Source organism: Cnephaeus nilssonii (genome assembly GCF_951640355.1).
Source record: "Cnephaeus nilssonii genome assembly, chromosome: 22".
Lineage (NCBI taxonomy): Eukaryota > Metazoa > Chordata > Mammalia > Chiroptera > Vespertilionidae > Cnephaeus > Cnephaeus nilssonii.
Window position 1 is genome coordinate 2300738 of NC_137093.1, and position 21911 is coordinate 2322648.

General features: G+C 61.0%; 1 protein-coding gene across 1 annotated transcript in view; it reads right to left on the bottom strand.

Moving 5' to 3' along the window:
* Positions 1 to 21911, bottom strand: part of SORL1 (sortilin related receptor 1) — a 158224-nt gene that overhangs the window by 36105 nt on the left and 100208 nt on the right. The window contains exons 25-32 of the mRNA XM_079762235.1: positions 20825 to 20944; positions 16662 to 16787; positions 12796 to 12903; positions 11602 to 11733; positions 8428 to 8571; positions 7700 to 7834; positions 6167 to 6322; positions 253 to 402 (exon numbers count right to left, since the gene is read on the bottom strand). Of these exons, the coding sequence (XP_079618361.1) occupies positions 253 to 402; positions 6167 to 6322; positions 7700 to 7834; positions 8428 to 8571; positions 11602 to 11733; positions 12796 to 12903; positions 16662 to 16787; positions 20825 to 20944 (1071 nt within the window). The remainder of the gene's footprint in view (positions 1 to 252; positions 403 to 6166; positions 6323 to 7699; positions 7835 to 8427; positions 8572 to 11601; positions 11734 to 12795; positions 12904 to 16661; positions 16788 to 20824; positions 20945 to 21911) is intronic.

Sequence of the window (21911 nt, forward strand, 5' to 3'; positions counted from 1 at the left end):
CATCATTGATGTTTCTATCTCTCTCTCCCTCTCCTTTCCTCTCTGAAATCCATTAAAATAATAATAAACAGATAACTTTGTACCCAAAACTAAATACTCCGGTCTGTTACTGACGGTGTAACCTCTCTGAAGCTTACTTTTCCTATCCTATAGCAGAGATGATACCAACATGACAAGGTCAGACAAAGGACACAGGTAACAGGAGGTCATGCTTCCAGAACCCCGCCCTGGGCCGAGCCCCTCCCAACTCACGGCAGCCGGCCTCGTCCTGGCCTCCTGGACAATCGCGATGGCCATCACAGCGCTTCCAGTTGGGGACGCACTTCCTTGGCTGGAGGCACTCGAACTCAAACCGGTCACATTGCCCAAGATGGGTGGGCACGGAGGCAGCAGTAACATTGGCTAGAAAAAGAGATTTTTACAATTTACCTTTCAGAATGGAGGGAGCTGGCCAGCACCAGTAACCAATTCCAGGTATTGGGAGCTTACGGTGTTTTAGGAATTACTACGAGGACCAGAGACCATGTGAGTTCTGGAAAAGACACTGACTGGACACAGGCATCTCATTCTGCTCCCTCCAGGACCCGAGGAAAGACAAGAGCAGCCGAGTGTGAGAGCTGGGAGCGGACAGCCAGTGATGGGCGCCTGGGGAGACCAAGAAGGCCGCAGCCCCTCCTAAGCTGCCAGGGAGGAAGCTGAGAACCAGCGAGATCCACCTCACAGGACCTCAAAAAGCCTGAAATCGGCATCTCATCCTGGGATAGAGAAAACTGGAACTCCAACACGAAGGAGGAAGAGTGAGTCCTCAGGGTGACGGAGAAGTAACAGCACAGAGAAGGTACACCTGTGTCCCGGGCAGAGGGCAACCAGAATGAATTCCAACAGCAAAACTCAACAGAGAAAAACACTGAGGCTTTTCTCACTGTGTCCGTGGCTCCTGTACCGTCACATTCACCTGACAAAGCTACTGGAGGGTGTGCTTCAGCAAAACAAGGGAGTAAACCAAGAAAAAGCAGGACACACGATCCAGAAAACAGAGCATCTAAATCAGGGAAAAGTCAAAGAGCATTCCCAGGAGGGCAGTGAAGTCCCAGAGTTGGGCATGCTGCCCAAAAGAGAGGCCCAGGTGGGGGAGGGGGAGGCCCAGGTGGGGGAGGGGGAAGCCCAGGTGGGGGAGGGAGAGGCCCAGGTGGGGGAGGGGGAGGCCCAGGTGGGAGGAGACCCAGGTGGGAGGAGGGGGAGGCCCAGGTGGGAGGAGGGGGAGGCCCAGGTCGGGGAGGGGGAGGCCCAGGTGGGAGGAGGGGGAGGCCCAGGTGGGGGAGGGGGAGGCCCAGGTCGGGGAGGGGGAGGCCCAGGTGGGAGGAGGGGGAGGCCCAGGTGGGGGAGGGAGAGGCCCAGGTGGAGAAGGAAAAGGCCCAGTTGGGAGGAGGGGAACGTCCAGGTGGGGTAGGGAGAGACCCAGAGGGGCGAGGGGGAGTGCCAAGCCCACTGGAGCTGAGGATCATCTGATGTGCTGACTTTTGGGAAATTATTGAGCGGCTACTGACAGGTGGAAAGCACTAGCAAGTGGTACAAAATAACCCAGCTAACAAACAAACAGCACGGCAATCAGTAAACTTTCACATATATGTGTCTTCTTAGTTTTAACTGATTTTCAAGGAACTCTGCTGAAACACGTATGTGGAGAAGAGTGGCTAAATGAGGCTAACAAGCTAGGCCACAGTAAGTCCTGGCTCTCACACTTGGACCACAGGGAGCCTTTAGAAGGTTCTAGTACAGGGAGGGTACAATCTCACATCAGTGTGTGGCTTCCGGGGAAATACACCGCAAGGCGAGAGGAACCAGCAGGTGACTGTCCCACTCAGGGACATCGACAGCCTGAGACACCACCGAGCTGGATGTGCTCCAACAGTGTGCACTGAAAACACAAATCCGACCAAAGCTGAAGGGCATACCTACACAGGGGCCTGCTCATTCACGGGACTCAGAACGCTAGAGTTTGTTAGCCTCTCATCCGGGTTTAATGTCCAAATACACTTCTAAGAGAAGGGTAATCAAGTGTGAATAGGGAGGCGGGCCTTGGGGGGAAGCGGAGATTAAAGTGTTTTATTTTGTTTTGGGGTTTTTACGATCAGTTTTAATCTGAGAAGCACGTATGGGACACCTAATTATTTGCCTATTATTGTGATACGCACAGTGGTGGAATCAACGTAGTACACGTGACCCCACACACAGGCACAGACGTCGCTATGGGAAGAGGTATTCACACACATGAAATGTGTAGGAAGCAACGGCCAGCCGATGAGTCACAAAAGGAGTTCTTGTAACCGGATGAACAAAAAGATACACACAGAGGCAGTAACACCGAACAGATGTCAAAGCACAGCGGGAGGCTGGGGAGTGTTGGGGAGGCGGGGAAAGAGATCAACCAAAGGACTTGTATGCATGCAGATAAGCCCAACCAATGGACACAGACACCAGGGGGGTGAGGGCATGAGGGGGGTTGGGGGGGAATGGGGGGTTAGGACACATATGTAATACCTTTCTCAATAAAGAAATTAAAAAAAAAGAATCAGAAGGTACCGGCTGAGGCTGGGAAAGAGAGGGACATCACGTAAAGGCTCAGTGCAGGCCCCGTGAGGAGGGGCTGGCAGGGAGAGCGCCCCCGCCTGCTGGAAGGAGGAATCCCTCTCAGTGACCCGGGGCACCTGTGAGCTCCCGGCTCACCTGGGAGCCGACCTGTGCCTTTACGGCCCCCACACGGGATTCCGTCGCAGGTGAGCGGGGGCCGTGCTCGGAGAAACACTGACCACGCCTCAGTCTCCCCGGCTGTGGAACCCACGCCCTGTCTGTGCTGGGCGGTGGGCGCCACCGGAGGGAAGGAGGGAACCTTGTCCTCCAAGGTCAAGAGGACGGAGGACTCTGGCAAAGCAAACCCGTGGAAGGACGCAGAGAGCAGCGCAGAGCCGCAGGGCCAGCACGGGTGTGCGAAGTGACCGGACGGCTCGGGCCGGTCTAGCCCGGGACCGAGGACAGAAGGAAGCACTGATGCCTTCAACTGGGGCGGGCAGCGGCGTGGAACTCCTCTGGGAGGAGGAGAGCCGAGGGCCGGCCGAGGAGTGTGCCAACCAGAGCCTGGCCAACAGCTCTGAGGATAACTGAGCCTGAAGGGCTCCGTGCCTCCGGATGCAGCTAAGGGCGCGCCCCACGGGGTCTCCTGCACCCCAGCCTCAGCAGCAGGGCCACTGCACACAACCAGCCGCCTCTGGTCCGGCCACTAGATGGCAGTGCTCCCCGCCTTTCGGTGGGAGAGCCGCCCATAAGCAGGGAACCTGGGCCCGCTCACACCAACACCTCCCTGCTTCCCACCTCAGTCCCGGGAAGAGAGCGAAGGTGCCCAACGCAGCGGGTGGGACTCGGGGAGGCTGCCCCCTCTCGCAGGACGATCAGAGAGCAATGATAGGAGACGCGACACCCCAGTCCCCAGTTCCCATGAGTCCCCCTGCTCTGGAGTGAGCAGCAGCCGGGCCTCTGAGCTCAAGTCCCAGAGAGCGGGCACCAGCCTGGCCCTGCGGTGCCGGGGTGACCGGACGTCCTCCCCACAGAGCAGGTGCCAGGGTGACCGGACGTCCTCCCCACGGAGCAGGTGCCGGGGTGACCGGACGTCCTCCCCACGGAGCAGGTGCCGGGGTGACCGGACGTCCTCCCCACGGAGCAGGTGCCGGGGTGACCGGACGTCCTCCCCGCGGAGCAGGTGCCGGGGTGACCGGACGTCCTCCCCGCGGAGCAGGTGCCGGGGTGACCGGACGTCCTCCCCGCGGAGCAGGTGCCGGGGTGACCGGACGTCCTCCCCGCGGAGCAGGTGCCGGGGTGACCGGACGTCCTCCCCGCGGAGCAGGTGCCGGGGTGACCGGACTTCCTCCCCGCGGAGCAGGTGCCGGGGTGACCGGACGTCCTCCCCGCGGAGCAGGTGCCGGGGTGACCGGACGTCCTCCCCGCGGAGCAGGTGCCGGGGTGACCGGACGTCCTCCCCACAGAGCAGGTGCCGGGGTGACCGGACGTCCTCCCCACAGAGCAGGTGCCGGGGTGACCGGACGTCCTCCCCGCGGAGCAGGTGCCGGGGTGACCGGACGTCCTCCCCACACGGCAGGTGCTGGGGTGACCGGACGTCCTCCCCACAGAGCAGGTGCCAGGGTGACCGGACGTCCTCCCCGCGGAGCAGGTGCCAGGGTGACCGGACGTCCTCCCCGCGGAGCAGGTGCCAGGGTGACCGGACGTCCTCCCCGCGGAGCAGGTGTCATAGTGACCGGACATCCTCCCCACAGAGCAGGTGCCAGGGTGACCGGACGTCCTCCCCACGGAGCAGGTGCCGGGGTGACCGGACGTCCTCCCCACGGAGCAGGTGCCAGGGTGACCGGACGTCCTCCCCACGGAGCAGGTGCCGGGGTGACCGGACGTCCTCCCCACGGAGCAGGTGCCAGGGTGACCGGACGTCCTCCCCACGGAGCAGGTGCCAGGGTGACCGGACGTCCTCCCCACAGAGCAGGTGCCAGGGTGACCGGACGTCCTCCCCACGGAGCAGGTGCCAGGGTGACCGGACGTCTTCCCCGCGGAGCAGGTGCCAGGGTGACCGGACGTCCTCCCCGCGGAGCAGGTGCCGGGGTGGCCGGACATCCTCCCCACAGAGCAGGTGCCAGGGTGACCGGACGTCCTCCCCGCGGAGCAGGTGCCAGGGTGACCGGACGTCCTCCCCACAGAGCAGGTGCCAGGGTGACCGGACGTCCTCCCCGCGGAGCAGGTGCCAGGGTGACCGGACGTCCTCCCCACACGGCAGGTGCCAGGGTGACCGGACGTCCTCCCCACGGAGCAGGTGCCAGGGTGACCGGACGTCCTCCCCACAGAGCAGGTGACAGGGTGACCGGACGTCCTCCCCACGGAGCAGGTGCCAGGGTGACCGGACGTCCTCCCCACACGGCAGGTGCCAGGGTGACCCCGGAAGTCCTCCCCACAGAGCAGGTGCCAGGGTGACCGGACGTCCTCCCCACAGAGCAGGTGCCAGGGTGACCGGACGTCCTCCAAACAGAGCAGGTGCCAGGGTGACCGGAGGTCCTCCCCACAGAGCAGGTGCCAGGGTGACCGGACGTCCTCCCCACACGGCAGGTGCCAGGGTGACCGGAGGTCCTCCCCACAGAGCAGGTGCCAGGGTGACCGGACGTCCTCCCCACAGAGCAGGTGCCAGGGTGACCGGACGTCCTCCCCACAGAGCAGGTGTCAGGGTGACCCCGGAAGTCCTCCCCACAGAGCAGGTGCCAGGGTGACCGGAGGGCCTCCCCGCAGAGCTGGTGCCAGGGTGACCGGAGGTCCTCCCCACAGAGCAGGTGCCAGGGTGACCGGACGTCCTCCCCACAGAGCAGGTGCCAGAGTGACCGGACGTCCTCCCCACAGAGCAGGTGCCAGGGTGACCCCGGAAGTCCTCCCCACAGAGCAGGTGCCAGGGTGACCGGAGGGCCTCCCCGCAGAGCAGGTGCCAGGGTGACCGGACGTCCTCCCCACAGAGCAGGTGCCAGGGTGACCGGAGGGCCTCCCCGCAGAGCAGGTGCCAGGGTGACCAGACGTCCTCCCCACAGAGCAGGTGCCAGGGTGACCCCGGAAGTCCTCCCCACAGAGCAGGTGCCAGGGTGACCGGATGGCCTCCCCGCAGAGCAGGTGCCAGGGTGACCGGACGTCCTCCCCACACGGCAGGTGCCGGGGTGACCGGACGTCCTCCCCACACGGCAGGTGCCGGGGTGACCGGACGTCCTCCCCACACGGCAGGTGCCAGGGTGACCGGACGTCCTCCCCACAGAGCAGGTGCCAGGGTGACCGGACGTCCTCCCCACACGGCAGGTGCCAGGGTGACCGGACGTCCTCCCCACAGAGCAGGTGCCGGGGTGACCAGAGGGCCTCCCCGCGGAGCAGGTGCCAGGGTGACCGGACGTCCTCCCCACGGAGCAGGTGCCGGGGTGACCGGACGTCCTCCCCACAGAGCAGGTGCCGGGGTGACCGGACGTCCTCCCCACACGGCAGGTGCCAGGGTGACCGGACGTCCTCCCCACACGGCAGGTGCCGGGGTGACCCAGAAGTCCTCCCCACGGAGCAGGTGCCAGGCAGACGGCGCTGCACTCACCAGGCGAAGGGCAGGCCTCCTCGTCCGAGCCGTCCGCGCAGTCCCGGTAGCCATCGCACACCCAGATGTCCATCACGCAGGCCCCGCCGCTGCAGCGGAAGTAATTGGGTGGACATGTGGAGGGCCCGGGAGTGGGGGAGGGAAGAATGTGTGAATCTGAGGAAATACCAAGAAAAATAAAAAAGTTACAAGAAGTTCAATCTGAGACCAAAATGGGTCCCCAACGCGTGTGGACGCCCGTTTCAGCCGCACCTCCCAGCCCAGGGCCCAGCGAGGGTCTGAGACGCAGCTCATCTCAATCACCACCCCGGTCCGTGCTTTCCTTCCCGGAGCAGCCGCCTCACTTCTGTGTCTGATCTGAGCTAATCACACCGGTGCGTCTGCTTTGAAAGGAAGGTGGCTCAGACGCACAGGTGGGGGCTGACCACTGTTCCGGTTAATTCCACCCACCACAGCCACCAGAGGCCGGGCTTAGGGGCAAGAAAACCCAAAACAAACAGGACAGCATGCACTCCCCATCAGTGCCTCCCCACGCGCCGAGGCGTGTGGCACGTGGCACAGGCACATGGCTCCAAGGCCCTGAGCACCGGGCACCCGGGCAGACATGGAACTGAGGCACCGGGCACCTGGGTGGACGTGGAACTGAGGCACCGGGCACCTGGGCAGACGTGGAACTGAGGCACCGGGCACCTGGGTGGACGTGGAACTGAGGCACCGGGCACCTGGGTGGACGTGGAACTGAGGCACCGGGCACCTGGGTGGACGTGGACTGAGGCACCGGGCACCTGGGTGGACGTGGACTGAGGCACCGGGCACCTGGGTGGATGTGAACTGAGGCACCGGGGCACCTGGGTGGACGTGGACTGAGGCACCGGGCACCTGGGTGGACGTGGAACTGAGGCACCGGGCACCTGGGTGGATGTGAACTGAGGCACCGGAGCACCTGGGTGGACGTGGACTGAGGCACCGGGGCACCTGGGTGGACGTGGACTGAGGCACCGGGCACCTGGGCAGACGTGGAACTGAGGCACCGGGCACCTGGGTGGATGTGAACTGAGGCACCGGGCACCTGGGTGGACGTGGACTGAGGCACCGGGGCACCTGGGTGGACGTGGAACTGAGGTACCGGGCACCTGGGCGGACGTGGAACTGAGGCACCGGGCACCTGGGTGGATGTGAACTGAGGCACCGGGCACCTGGGTGGACGTGGAACTGAGGCACTGGGCACCTGGCCTGAGGCACGTGGCCCCTGAAGGCCTTGCTAACACGCAGGCTCTGGGTGAGGCTGGGAATTGACGGCGCCGAGGAAAGACCAAGCTGCTGGTCTGCCGGCCACACCAGGAGCAGCCAGGCCCCGGCGTCCGGCCCGCACCTGCGAGCAGTGGGATGCGCAGCCCCGAAACAGAAGCAGCAGCCACTCCAGCACCCCAAACAGGAAGGGACAGAACTCAGTGAGCTACCCCCCCCCCCCGCCCCGAGTCATTACAGGGTCGGCCCCTCCGAGGCCCCTGTGGCAGCGCCGGGACCGCCCACCTGCACAGGCCTCCTCGTCGGACCAGTCCCCGCAGTCGTTCTCGCGGTCACACCTCCACCGGCTGGGGATGCAGCGGCCGTTCTCACACCGGAACTGGAAGTGGCGGGAGCAGTTGGGGGCTTCGGTGGGGTTTTCTGGGGAAAACACAGCATCGGTGTGGGCCCCGCACCAGCATGAACGTGAAGCTGTGACGTACACACAGCCGCCTCCACACCGCATCCAGGGCAGCCGCCTGCCACCGGGTGCATTAGGCAGCTTCTGGGACCCAGTGGGTGACACACTCCGTCAGAGCCCGCCTTCCCGGACCCGACTCAGGGGTCTCTGACCCACACGTCTACGTATCTGGTAAATGACACCGAGTGTTTAACTTGAACCCTTTACCAAAGGAATGGCTTTGCTCCCATGATAACACAATGGTAACGGGTGCTGTTCCACGGGTTCGACAACCTGTAGGAGCAGAGGGAAGCCTCCTCCGAAATATTTACCTCTCGTGCCTTCCCTACCACGCTACACAGAGCGCCCAGTCCCCGCCGCAGAGTGATGGAGTAAGCCACCTCCAACCCTGCTGGGGTCAGGGCCAGTTCACACTCCGTTTCCTACAGGGAGATTCAAGATTCAAATACTGCTGAGGGAGGAGGCAGCAAAGGTGGGGTGCAAGGGCGCTAGTGAGGGACCCTCCTCGACCACAGGGGCCGCTGCCCCAGAGCAGGCGCGAGAGGACACGGACCTGCGGCCCCCCCACAGCTGGCTTCGTCCGAGTAGTCGCCGCAGTCATCCATGCCGTCGCACTTCCAGACCACGCTGATGCACACACCGTTCTGACACCGGAAACTGAACTCGTCACAATCCCTGTGGAACTCGGGGTCTTGGGCTGGACAAGAGACAAACATCCGTGAGATCCTGGCTACCTCGCCACCGGAGAGTTCCTAGTGACGTGGCTGCGGCAAGAGGAAGAGGGAAAGTCTCCATCCAGAGACTCGCTGGAGAAGTCCTGAAAGCCGGTCAGTGGAGAAGGTGGCCCCGTATTACAGAATTTGAGATAAGGTCCTTATTTATTTACTAGAGGCCTGGTGCACGGATTCGTGCACCAGTGGGGTCCCTCGGCCTGGCCTGTGGGGATCAGGCGAAACGGGCTCTCTGACATTCCCTGAAGAGTCCCGGATTGCAAGAGAGTACAGGCCAGGCCGAGGGACCTCACCGGTGCATGGTCAGGGTAAGGGAGGGACCGTGGGAGGGCTCCAGGGCGTGTCTGGCCCGTCTCACCCAGTCCCCATCAGCCGGACCCCAGCAGCAAGCTAACCTACCGGTCAGAGCATCTGCCCTCTAGTGGTCAGTGCATATCATAGCGACTGGTCAAACAGTCGGACACTTAGCATATTAGGCTCTTATTATACACTAGAGGCCTGGTGCACGAAATTCGTGCATGGTGGGGGGGGTGTGTCCCTCAGCCCAGCCTGCACCCTCTCCAATCTGGGACTTCCCTCTCACAATCTAGGACTGCTGGCTCCCAAATGCTCACCTACCTGCCTGCCTGATTGCCTCTAACTGCTTCTGCCTGCCAGCCTGATCACCCCCTAACCACTCCCCTGCCAGCCTGATTGCCACCTAACTGCTCCCCTGCCAGCCCAATTGCCCCTAACTGCCCTCCCTTGCCAGCCTGGTCGCCCCTAACTGCCCTCCCTTGCCAGCCTGGTCGCCCCTAACTGCCCTCCCCTGCAGGCCTGGTCACCCCCAACTTCCCTTCCCTGCAGGCCTGGTCACCCCTAACTGTCCTCCCCTGCAGGCCTGGTCACCCCCAACTTCCCTTCCCTGCAGGCCTGGTCACCCCTAACTGTCCTCCCCTGCAGGCCTGGTCACCCCCAACTGCCCTCCTCTGCCAGCCCGGTCACCACTAACTGCCCTCCCCTGCAGGCCTGGGTCCCCCCCAACTGTCCTCCCCTGCAGGCCTGGGTCCCCCCCAACTGTCCTCCCCTGCATGCCTGATCACCCCCAACTGCCCTCCCTTGCAGGCCTGGTCCCTCCCAACTGTCCTCCCCTGCTGGCCTGAACATCCACAACTGCCCTCCCCTGCTGGTCATCTTGTGGTGACCATCTTGTGTCCGCATGGGGGTGGCCATCTTTGACCACATGGGGGCAGCCATCTTGTGTTGGAGTGATGGTCAATTTGCATATCACTCTTTTATTCAATAGGATAGGCTCTTATTATATACTAGAGGCCCGGTGCATGAAAATTCATGCACGGGACGGGGGGTCCCTCAGCCTGGCCTGCCCCCTCTCACAGTCCGGGAGCCCTCAGGGGTGGGAGGCGACCCAGTGATCAGGGGAAGGTGACGCCCCATCACACCTCTGCTGCTGCCACTGCTGGCAGCGCAAGCCTCGGCCGGCCCTGGTTACCTGAGCCTCGGGCGGCCCTGGGCAGCTGGGCAGCCGCCATCCAAGGCTTGCCTGCACCTCGGGCCGGCCTTGGGCAGCTGGGGGGCTGAAGCGACTGGGGGACCCCGGAGGCAGGCATGCGGAGCAGCCGGGCCCGCCTTACCATGCACCTGACACCCTGGAGGGGCTGAAGGGACTGGGCGTCACCATCTTGTGGCTGTGGGCACCGCCATCTTTGAGGGCGGGGCAGTAATTAGCATATTCCCTCCATATTGGCTATGGGCACTGCCATCTTTGAGGGCGGGGCAGTCAATTAGCATACTTCCTCCTTATTGTCTGTGGGTGCCGCCATCTTTGAGAGGCATGAGGGTCCATTAGCATATTCCCTCTTTATTAGATAGGATGATTATTATTATTTTTTTGGTTAATCCTCACCCAAGGATATTTTTCCATTGGTTTTTAGGGAGAGTGGAAGAGAGAGGGAAAGACAGAGAGAAACATTGATGTGAGTGAAGCACATTGATTGGTTGCCTCCTATACACACCCTGACCAGGTCCCAGGCTGGGGAGGAGCCTGCAATCAAGGTAGGTGCCCTTGACCAGACTCGAACCTGGGACCCTTCAGTCCAGGCCGACGTTCTATCCACTGAGCCAAACCGGCCAGGGCTATAGATAAGGCCTTAAGTTAAGGTGAGGTGATTAGGGTGAAACTCGGACTCAATATGACTGGCAAGGGAGGAGACGGGGACACAGACAGGCACAGGGAGACCACGTGAGAACCCGGAGACGGTGGGCACCTACACGTCGAGGAGCCAGGCCTCGGAGGAGAGCAAACCTGCCAACACTCTGAGCCTGAGTCCCGGCTCCCGAGCCGGAGGAAAGGCGTTTCTGACGTGGAAGCCGCAGCCCGTGGTCCCTCATTGGGGCCGCCCAAGCCGACTAATGCTGCAGGCACTTCCTGTGGGGCCGTCCCAGCAGGGTGGCCCAGCAGAGACCAGACTGCCTGCTCGGGACACCCTCGGCCCCGGGAGACAGGCAGGAAGGCTGGCACACTGTGCCACAGGGGACAAGAGCCGTGAAGCCACGAGCAGGCGAGGCCTCCAGGGATGGGCAGGAGGGCCCGTCAGACCCCGGCCACGCCCCCTCTCTCCTGTGTGTGCACCAGCAGCTATAAGCATGACTCCTGAAGCAGGAAACGTGTGTCTTCCTCAGAAAATGCAAGACCGGCCCTAGCTGGTTTGGCTCAGTGGATAGAGCATCGGCCTGTCAATTCCAGTCAAGGGCACATGCCCAGGTTGTGGGCTCAATCCCCAGTAGGGGGTGTGCAAGAGGCAGCTGATCAATGATTCTCTCTCATCATTGATGTTTCTATCTCTCTTTCCCTCTCCCTTCCTCTCTGAAATCAATAAAATATATTAAAATGTTGAAAATAAAAAAGGAAATGCAAGACTGGAAATGTAAGATCAGATCTGTAACTAGAAGCAGCACCTCACCACGGGGACCCCGCCCCCCAGGGCCCGCCCACTCACAGCAGCCTGCGAAGGCAGCGTCCTCGTCCGAGCCGTCCCGGCACTGCACGACCCCGTCGCACACCATGGAGTGGAACAGGCACTGCTGGCGGTTCTTGCACACGAAGTCCATGAAGCGGGTGCAGAGCGGCTCTGAAAGGGGCCGGAGGAGGGGCCCTGAGCACGGGGTGGGCGCTCACGGGCCCTGGGCCAGCGCACCCCGGGGAGCAGCAGCGAGGGCCACCATGTACTGAGCACGTGGTTTATGGCAAGCCCTGACCTGAGCCCCTGATGCAAAAGGCCAGGACTGAGTCTCCAGACAATACGATGAGGTTTCTGTCCTGCTTTCAAATGGGAAAACGGCAGCAGCCGTGCCAGCAAGTGTTCGGCGGCGGACGAGGTGGAGCCAAAGCCGAAACCCAAAGCTGTCTGACATCCAAGCCCAGGACCCCCGTCACTGTTAGTGCAACAGTGACCCACCCCTGGCTGGCACGCTGCTGTGAGGGCCCCGTGTCAGACTAAACTGTACCCCCGCCCCCCATGCGTACGCTGAAGCCCTCACTCCCAATGGGACTGTATTTGGAGACAGGTCTTTAAAGGGGCAATAAGGTAAGTCAAGTAAATACAGTTAAAGGAGGCAGATGGGTGCTAAATGGGCCAGGGCAGAGCTTAGATCCAACAGGACCAGTATTATTTTTGTTTCCTTTTTTTAAATACATTTTTATTGGTTTTTAGAGAGGAAGGGAGAGGGAGAGAGAGAGAGAGAAACATCAATGATGAGAGAGAATAATTGATTGGCTGCCTCTCGCATGCCCCACTGGGGACAGAACCCACCACTTGGGCGTGTGCCCTGACGGGGAATTGAACCGTGACCTCCTGGTTTGTAGGTAAGATGCTCAACCACTGAGCCACACCGGCCGGGCAGGAACAGTGTTCTTACAAGAAGAGACCGGAGATGGGAGCCCAGAGCAGAGGCCACATGAGGACGCAGCCCTGGCCACCCGGGCACCCCCCAGCCGCCCGCAGGCTCTGACTCGCCAGCCTTCATCACTGCATGAGACAAGCCCTTAACCTAATGCACCTCCAGTGGCTCTGCTTCTCGGGAGACGGCTTCCCCCACAGTCAGGGGCAACGTAGGTACCACGGAGATCCGTCTGAGGGGTGCTCTCTTCACACCCACCCACCGGCGCTCCCGGGCGGGGCAGGCAGACTCACCGCAGCGCTGCTCATCGGAGCCGTCGGCGCAGTCCCGCAGCCCGTCGCAGTGCTTGCTGGCGGGGAGGCAGGTGCCGTTCGGGCAGCGGAAGCCGTTGCACCGCTTCTCTGGAATGGAAAGAGCGTGGCCGTGAGGAAACGCAGGCGCCGGGAGGCCCGGCCTTGGCCCGCCCCGAGGGCAGCTAGTCACGCGCCCTCACAATGACAGGTGCGCGGTGACCAGCAGAGCTGCCTGGAGAAACGGGGCCTGCCCCCACAGGGGAAAAACAACGTCAGCACCGCGCTTCACCGAGACCCGGGCCTGGACGGAGCCCCCCTCGTGTGCCGCCAGGGGCCCTGACCACGAAGAGGTGAAGGAACGCGGTGAAAACATGGCCTGGAGACAGGTGTGTGAAGAACAAGGAGCAGACAGGCGAGCACACCCCGCGTGGAACAGCCAACAGGATGTGCACAGACCTGACCTTGCACATGTGCTCGGACCGTGCGGAGGCCCACGGCGCGGTGTCCTGGGCGCACGGGGTGGGAGCCGGCAGGAAGTGTTCACTGCATAGCGTCACTATTTCCCCATTTCAAACCATGTGAGTGTGTTACCCACTCAAGAAACTCAAGTGCGTATTGTTTAAAAAGTAAAGGCTTCCGTGAAGAGAAAAGAAAACTAAGTCCTGATTAGAAACCCTGGTTTTGAAAGTTCTCTTACATCACTCACTCTGAGTTCTTCATGCATTCTAAGCCAAAGCCCTTTTGGATAAAGTGTGTCCCAGAAACGTTCAGAAACATGGGTTTCCGCCTCAGCACCGAATCCAGCCCAGGTCAGCTTCCCGGGCAGAGCCACGCCAGCACGTCCCCGGTGGCCAGGCGCACAGCCGCGGTGCCCCCGCACCAGGAGGGTCAGGTGTAAGGCAGGAAAATGTGCTTTAAGCCCTGGCCAGTTGGCTCGGTGGATAGAGCGTCAGCCTACGGACCAAAGGGTCCCAGGTTCGATACCGGTCAATGGCATGTACCTCTGTTGCAGGCTCCTCCCTGGCCTGGATCCTGGTCGGGGAGCCTGCAGGAGGCAACCAATCTATATGTTTCTCTCACATTGATGTTTCTCTCTTGTCTTTCCCTCTCTCTTCCACTCTCTCTAAAAATCAATAAGTCAATGGAAAAATATCCTCAGGTGCAGATTAAAAAAAAAAATATGCTTTAACCTTTTGCACTCGGATGTTGAGTGTGACTCAACATAGTTAGCATCGAGATTAAAATTACTCTTTGAATGTATCAATAATTTGAAATATTAAAAAAATCCAAATAAATAAGTTTGTATGAAAAGAAACTCCAGTTTTTTATTCTACTGCCGCGCTTTGTAAAATCTGGGGTATTTAAAAAATTAAATCCCGAGTAGAATAAAGGAATCGAGAAAAAAGCAAGCGAGTGCAAAGCACTCACTTGCTTTTTTCTCGATTCCTTTATTCTAATGCTAACCGTGTCAAGTCACACTCGACATCCGAGTGCAAAAGGTTAATCCTGTAAAAAGTAATCATTCCTAAGAAATTATTTGGAAGACATCAAACAGAAACAGTTAATGAGCACCACAAATGGAGAAATAGGTCACAGGTAAGAAGAGTATAGAATTAAGACGACATGAGATGACTCCCACTCGTGAAGCTTGTGAAAGCAAAGGGTCAAGGTGATGCCGAGGGCAACAGGGGAACACAGCACATCATGGATGGACATGCTTGTCAGTATAACGACTTGGAAATAACGCTTAGAAACGCTAACGAGAACACGGGACCAGTGAAAACGTGGACCCTACCAGACCACCTGGAGACGCCCGAACGAGGGCAGGGGGGGCTGAGGCTGGGGACCTGCAGCAGCCACAATCCTGGTGTCCTGGGACCACCCCTGCGAGACTAAGGGACGGCTACATCTCAAAGGAAAAATTCGCCTTCGTTTCCAAGGACATAAGCAGTTTCACTGTGCAAACCAGTGTGACTCCGAACACACCTGAGGCCCACCCGGTGCAGCTAAGTGAGCTACAGTGACACAGCGGGAGACACGTCTGCCATCAGAGTGCTCACGGCAGAAACACAGACACGCAACAACGTGTAGACAACTCCAATTCCATGGGGATTTGGAACGTACGGTGTAAATAATCCCATATAATAAAGAGGTAATATGCAAACTGACCATCACTCTAACACAAAGATGGCCGCCCCCATGTGGTCAAAGATAGCCGCCCCCATGTGGACCCAAAATGGCCTGCAGGGGAGGGCAGTTGGGGGCATTAGGCAGGCAAGCAGGTGAGTGGTTAGGAGCCAGTGGTCCTGGATTGCGAGTCAGACATCCCCTGAGGGGTCCCAGATTGGAGAGAGTGCAGGCCGGGCTGAGGGATCCCGCCCCTCCCCCATCCTGTGCACGAGTTTCATGCACCGGGCCTCTAGTGGAATATATACACTGGTCTCTGCCTCTGGTTGCTGGCACAGAGCTACTAAAACCCTTGCATTTCCCTGGGTGGACACGAGTGTCCTGTTCTTAGATCACACTGGGCGGCTCCTGGACAATGTCAGGAAGCCATGGGAGAGAGTCGGGGCCACCCACCTCCCTGCTCCAGGAGGAGAGAAGGACGGAGACGGGGAGAGCGCCAGGCGGGCCGTGTGGTGAAGATTCCACAGAACCCAGAGTCTAGGCCTCAGAGGTGTCCGGGCTGCTGAGCGCTGGTGGGGCTGGGGGGCTGGGGCGAGGCACAGAGCTCTGCCCGCCTCCCACGCCTGCCCCGTGCCTCTTAATGCTCGCCTCCACCCTCTGTCACCCCTTCCGTGATAACCAGTGTTTCTCTGAGGTCTGTGAGACGTTTCAGCAAATGACCAAACCCAGGCAGGGAGTCCTGGGAGCCCAGGCTCCCAGCTTTGCGCAGGAGAGGAGGGGAAGCAGGGGCTGGGACCGGCACTAAAGTGGGGGGTAGGGGGGCTTGCAGGACTGAGCCCTGAACCTGCGAGGTCCGAGGCAAGTAGCTCGGGGAAACAGTGCCAGTCAGGCCAGGGGACCCCGGCTGGTGCTGGACAATTGTCCGGAAGCCACGAATTCTACGAGCACCGGAGCCGAGGCAGCACGTGAGGGCTTTCTGCAGACGGAGGGCGGAGGGCGGAGGGCGGAGGGCGGGGGCCTGCACACCCTGGTGTAAAGCAGCATTCTCTGATCGTGCTTTTGTGGCAGCCATTCTGTGGGAGTTTCTGTGGTGAAGGCGGTTGGCCATCTCGGGGTTCTTTTTACGTCAATTACACGGAGAAAGGTCTATTTGGGGCCAGTGAGCCATTCTGAGGCCGCAGCAGAGAAGCCTGAGTCACAAAGTACCAGCTACTTCCACTGCGTCCTTCAAAGCCGCACAGAAAGCCGTGCGCCAGGTGCCTGCCTGGGACTGGCTGCCCCACACCCATGTGTCCTACGGCCCTGCCACCGAGGGCGCGGGCACGCTGCTGTCCGCGAGGGCACCCGGCACACTTAGCTGTCAGGTGGGCACCTGGACACACTTAGCTGTCAGCGAGGGCACACTTAGCTGTCAGGTGGGCACACTTAGCTGTCAGGTGGGCACACTTAGCTGTCGGCGTGGGCACCCGGCACACTAAGCTGTCAGGTGGGCACCTGGACACACTTAGCTGTCAGCGAGGGCACACTTAGCTGTCGGCGTGGGCACACTTAGCTGTCGGCGTGGGCACACTTAGCTGTTGGCGTGGGCGCCCGGGCACGCCTGGCCATCAGAGTGGGCGCCCGGGCACACCTGGCCGTCAGAGTGGGCGCCCGGGCACAGCAGGGCAGTGCTCATGTCCTGCCTCTCCCTGAGCGGTGGATGCTAGAGACACGCAGGAGGGACTGGCGTGCATACTCACCGCAGCTGGCGGGGTCCTCGTCGGAGCCGTCCTGGCAGTCCAGGTCCCCGTCGCAGGCCCAGCGCCGGGGGATGCAGTGCCCGTTGCGACACTGGAAGTTGGACGCCTCACAGGTGTGGTAGACGGCTGCCGGCAACGAGGAGAGAGCAGTCAGCACCCTCCTCTCGCTCCCCCTGGACCGCCAGGAGCTGCCCAGGAGGGGCTGCCTGGGGCCTGAAGGGAGGGGTGGGCGCGGCCTCCTGCAGGGCGGGAGCTGAGGCGGGGGACCACAGTGCTACACCAGCAGACGTACCCGCTACCAGCCTGCGCTTCCACCACCAGGGGGAGCGGCATTCCCTGCTGCCGCTGAACGGGGCGCAGAGGGTGAGACACAGGCCCCGGCACAGGGGAGTAGGGCTGGCACCAGGCGGCCCAGGGCCCGAGCCCGCGCTTCCACTCGTCCTCGCTACTTTCCTTCCCACGTAAACCCCTCGCGCCTGCTGGCTCCGCCGCCCGGAGACTCCCGCGGTGTCAGGAGCCCGGCCGGACCGCCCAGCACCGTCCGGGCGTGTCACCCGCTGTCCTGCCATCCAAGGACCTGCACACTCGGAAGGGCCGTGACTTCAGAATCTCAATAAACTACCCAATTCCAAATGTGGAAACCTCACGTCCAAAAAGCATAAGAGATTTTCCAAAATCACAAGGCGAGCGAGCCCCAGAACCGGGACCGTCGAGAGCAACGTCTGCCCGGCAACCAGGACGCCCGGCACCCACCGCAGCCACCACAGAGCGGAGGCGGGGACGGCGGGCACGTGGTCCGCGGACAGCCGCCTGGGCCCGCGTGGGCTGCGCACAGGACGTCATTCAGAAACAGCTCCGAGCCCTGGGCAAGCCCTGGCTGCTTTGGCTCGATGGACAGAGCATCGGTCCCGTGTTTCAGTCCGGCCAAGGGCACACGCCCGGGTTGCAGACCCCCAGGAGGGGGCGTGCAGGAGGAAGCTGATCCATGGTTCTCTCTCATCATTGATGTTTCTCTCTCTCTCTCCCTCTCCCTTCCTCTCTGAAGTCAATAAGAATATATAAATTTTAAAAAGCCTGGGTCAAATGTACACTCTCGGCCTTAAACCCGACCAGCACCCCTACTTGCCCTCTCCGCCAGTGCTCCTGTCTGCCCCTGACTGCGTGGCGGCCAGGCCCGCCCTCCTTGCCACGGGCATCGAACAGCCTAACCGAGCTGGACGGGCTTGCTGCCGGTTTAACTACGCGGCTAGGACGTCTTCACAACGGGAGGAAGCAAAGAAAACCAACCAACAAACAGGCCGTGGAGCGCAAACGGCGGCGATTTATCCAGGCGAGATGGTGCGCAATACGCTACCCAGGGCTGGGAGATGGGTCCCATGCTCTCGAGAACGTCTCCTGAAGCCGGGCTACGGTTTGCAATCGTCTGAAACACAGCCTGACCTTTCCCGCCAGGTGGCCGTACCTGCCTCCTCACCTCTCTGAAGATCACGCTGGGCCTGACAGCATGCACAGCAGGCCACAACACGCCTCAAGATCCGACTTCGCACCCGGAGTCCACTGCAGGTCTTTAAAACAGACCTCCCTCTGATAAGAAGAGTACGTGTGGCATGCATGTTACAGGAGCTTCTGCCCCAGGAACAGCTGTTGCCTGGAAACATCTTGATTTATTGGCTTTCCAAGTCTGACAGCCCTTAAACAAAGCCTTGCTCATGCTCATAGACACTTGCCGGAGCTCATTTCCACTGGACCTATTTGTTGCATTCGGCCCATGCGCTTCATGTCGAACTGAAACACTTTGGAGGGCTCTCGGAGTCCCCAAGCAGGAATTCTGAGCGGCGAGTGGAGCCCGCCAGACCCCACCGAGGCCGAATGCAGAGCCTGACGGTCGGCACGATCCCACGCGTGCCGGGACTCTCCTTCCTGCCTCTCCGTCTTCCGAGGAACTCCGAGCTCCCGAGACCGAGGGCCCGGTACACCGTGTGTGCTCAGTTCGTAACTTCTTTGAAGGTAAGGGTGAGGGGAACTGGCTCTGATACAGACTAAGGAACATGCGGAAGGTCAAGAACAATCCTTCGCACGGCAGGATGACGGTGACGGAATGATGGGAGAGCTGACGGAGTCAGTCGTGACATCAGAACACACCGCGCTCCCCCCAGAGGCCGCCGTCCCACACTCAGCGCGGGCTCCGCAAGCCCGTCCCAGGAACCGCAGGCGGGCCGCCCTGACTGCCGCGATGCGGGAGCAGCGCCTCATCGCTACAAACCCGCACCCCCGGGGCGTGAGCCGGGCCACACGCTAGGATCAACACAGCCAGATGGTTCAGGGCACAAAAAGCAACACAGAGCATCGAGGGCGCGGACAAATAAAGGTCAGGTTCGAACGAGAATCCGACAGACATTCTGGAGATGGAAGACAGGAAACAAAAACACTCAGCCGATGTGTGGGAGAGCAGGTGAGGTGCAGCGGAAAAGAGGACGGTCGGACTGGAAGGGAAATCTGAGAAAGGACATGACATGCCAGCGGACGGGAGAGACAGGCGCCGGAGGCGTGAGCGACGGAAGGGAGTCGGGCTGCGGCCACGGGACGAGCCCTGAGCGAGCGGGAGACACAGCCGCGAGGACAAGGCTGCCACGTCCCAGGACCAAGGGAAACGCAAACCCTCCTACTTTAGGAGGAACCCAGCAGGGTAAGATTCCACACCGCGGAGGCGACGCGGCATCACAACAGCCGGCCCACCACACGCACACGAGATAAAACGCTGACGAGAACCGGGGAAACGGTGCGATCACTGCCCAGCAGGTAACCCACCAGGACTGACGTCAGCCGGAAGGAGGCCGGAGCAAACAGAGCGCCGTGAGACGCCACGGAAAGGACTGCGCACCAAGGATGCGGGTGCACCTGCAGCCAGGCTCGCGAGTGAAGCGAAGGCGCAACTACACCAACGAAACCTTAAGAGCTCCCGCTCCGCAACACGGCCGGCCACGGGAGCGCGGCTCACAGAGCGAAGGTGCCCGGAGAACAGGGAGGTGCCCTGAGGAAGTTACTAGAAAACAGCAAGAATCACTGACTTCAGGCTTCTGAATCGTGAAACAAAACACTATTCAGTGTTTTAAGTGCAAGTGTGGGCACTGCGTGCAGTTAGGACGAAAGCATGCTGAAGCCGGGCAGGTCCGGGCCAGAGGGAACGGGCGAAGCACACACGGAGAGCAACAGTAACGGCACACAAGTCAAGTGTTCAAGGTCAAACCGGCGCAGAGGGGCGGGAAGCGCCTCAATCCCATGGAAAGCAGAGGGAGGAGAGGAAGAGCAAGGAGCACGGCCCGCACAGACCGGAGAGCAGCTGGGGTCAGCAGCTGGGGTCGGCAGGTCAGCTGCCCTGACCTGTGATCTTGGGCTCTGCACAACTGACTTGGTCGGGCAGTGAAGTGACAGGCCACACATCTCAACGAGCTCACACCAACCTCCGACAACGGGCGGTGTGGAAGCGCGGCCACGGGACGGAGGGCGCCGAGGTGGACTGAAGGACAGCTGCGCGCTGGGTGCGGGGAAAATCCCCACAAGGCGATGAAGTACTTTTTCATTCCCCCACAACTTCCCCAACCTGCTCTCCCCCATCCACCGTGCTGCACACGCCTCCATGCACTCCGCCAGCCACAACAGCTGTGCAATCCACAGGAGGAACCCATTACTCAGCAGAATGAGGACAGCACCTCGACCTCACACCACACCATCAGCCTCCCGCTGATAGACGTGTTGTCTCCAAGTTCATTTTTAATGAACTCTCACCCCAAGGAGATGCAAGCACCGTTTAGGTTCTCAGTATCGGGGAACCTCTGATGCGCCGAGATTCAGAAACATGAGCCACTTCAGTGCCTCCACACTTGGCCCCTGATGAGGGGACCGGCTGTGAGTTGCTGACTGCTGGCCCTGAAGTAAGCGCAGCCTGAGCCAGCACATAACCCAACGCCGTGTCACTGGGGACACGTTCAGTTCACTGAGCACCATTCACAGCGAGACGCCCTCACTGCAGGACACGGCTGACCTGCATGCGTCCTGAGCGGCGGCCGGCCCGCTGTGGAGAAGCACTGAGCGGGTGGTATCTGGGCCCCCGCAGGGCTCCAAGATGAGCGGAGCAGGCCCCAGGACCGCGTGCGGACACTGACCCGTGCAGTTGGCTTCGTCGGACCAGTCCCTGCAGTCATTGTCGCCGTCGCACACCCAGGAGGCACGGATGCACAGGCCCGAGCTGCAGTTGTACTCGTCGTCCCGGCACTGGTGCGTCTCTGCAGGTGAAACCAGGTGTGAGGACAGCGCGGTCCGGCCCTGCTGCGGAGTCCGGGGGGTCACAGTGCACCCAGCCCTCCGACGGGCCGGCGGCAGGCGAGCACTTCGCAGGGAGCGCGGCACCGAGGAGGCCGCTCACCGCCTGCCTCTGGGGAAGAGCCGGCCACCAGCTCCGTGCACCTGACAAACCTGTTCCAACGCCTGTTGGGGGAGGATGGGAAGCGCCCTCGCTGCCCACAAAGCAGAACTTTAAAGACACAGAAGCTTCCAGAGACGGAGCCTGTGGCCCAGAAAAGGGGCATGAACAGTCCTGAGGGCGCTCAGCTCAGGGAGGTCAGTGCTGACCCTGCCCACAGAGGGGGCGGGCTGCTGCTTGGCTGCGGGCTGTCCCGGCGGGAGGGGGCAGCAGGCGCTCCAGGACCTGGAGGGAGGCTACGCCGCCGGGTCGGTGTCCTGAGCACAGCAGCGAAGCAGCGCCTGGAGATGGAATTTTAGCCCGGCCGGCGTGCTCAGTGGTTGAGCGTCGACCTGTGAACCAGGAGTCCCGGGTTCGATTCCTGGTCAGGGCACATGTCCGGGATGCGGCCTCAGCCTCCAGTGTGGGGCGTGCAGGAGGCAGCCGATTGATGATTCTCTCTTATGTTCCTCTCTCTCCCTCTCTGAAATCAATAAACACACATTAAAAAAGAAATGGAATTTTAAAACCGCTTCAACAACAGAAGCAGACAAGCCTCTGGCCCAGGGTGGCGGCCTCGCTGGCGACGTACGAAGAGGCTGGGCCTGCGGAGGGTCCATGGCCTCCGGCCCTCCGGCCCTCCGGCAGGTTGAGGACCCGCTCCCGGGGCGGGGATCTGACGGTGCTGTGGATTTAATGGTCAAACACGTGCCAGGGAGGGAGGGAGAGGCCGCCAGCAATGCAACCACACAGCTTCCTTCCCACCAGAGCAAAACTCCCCGCACTGAACC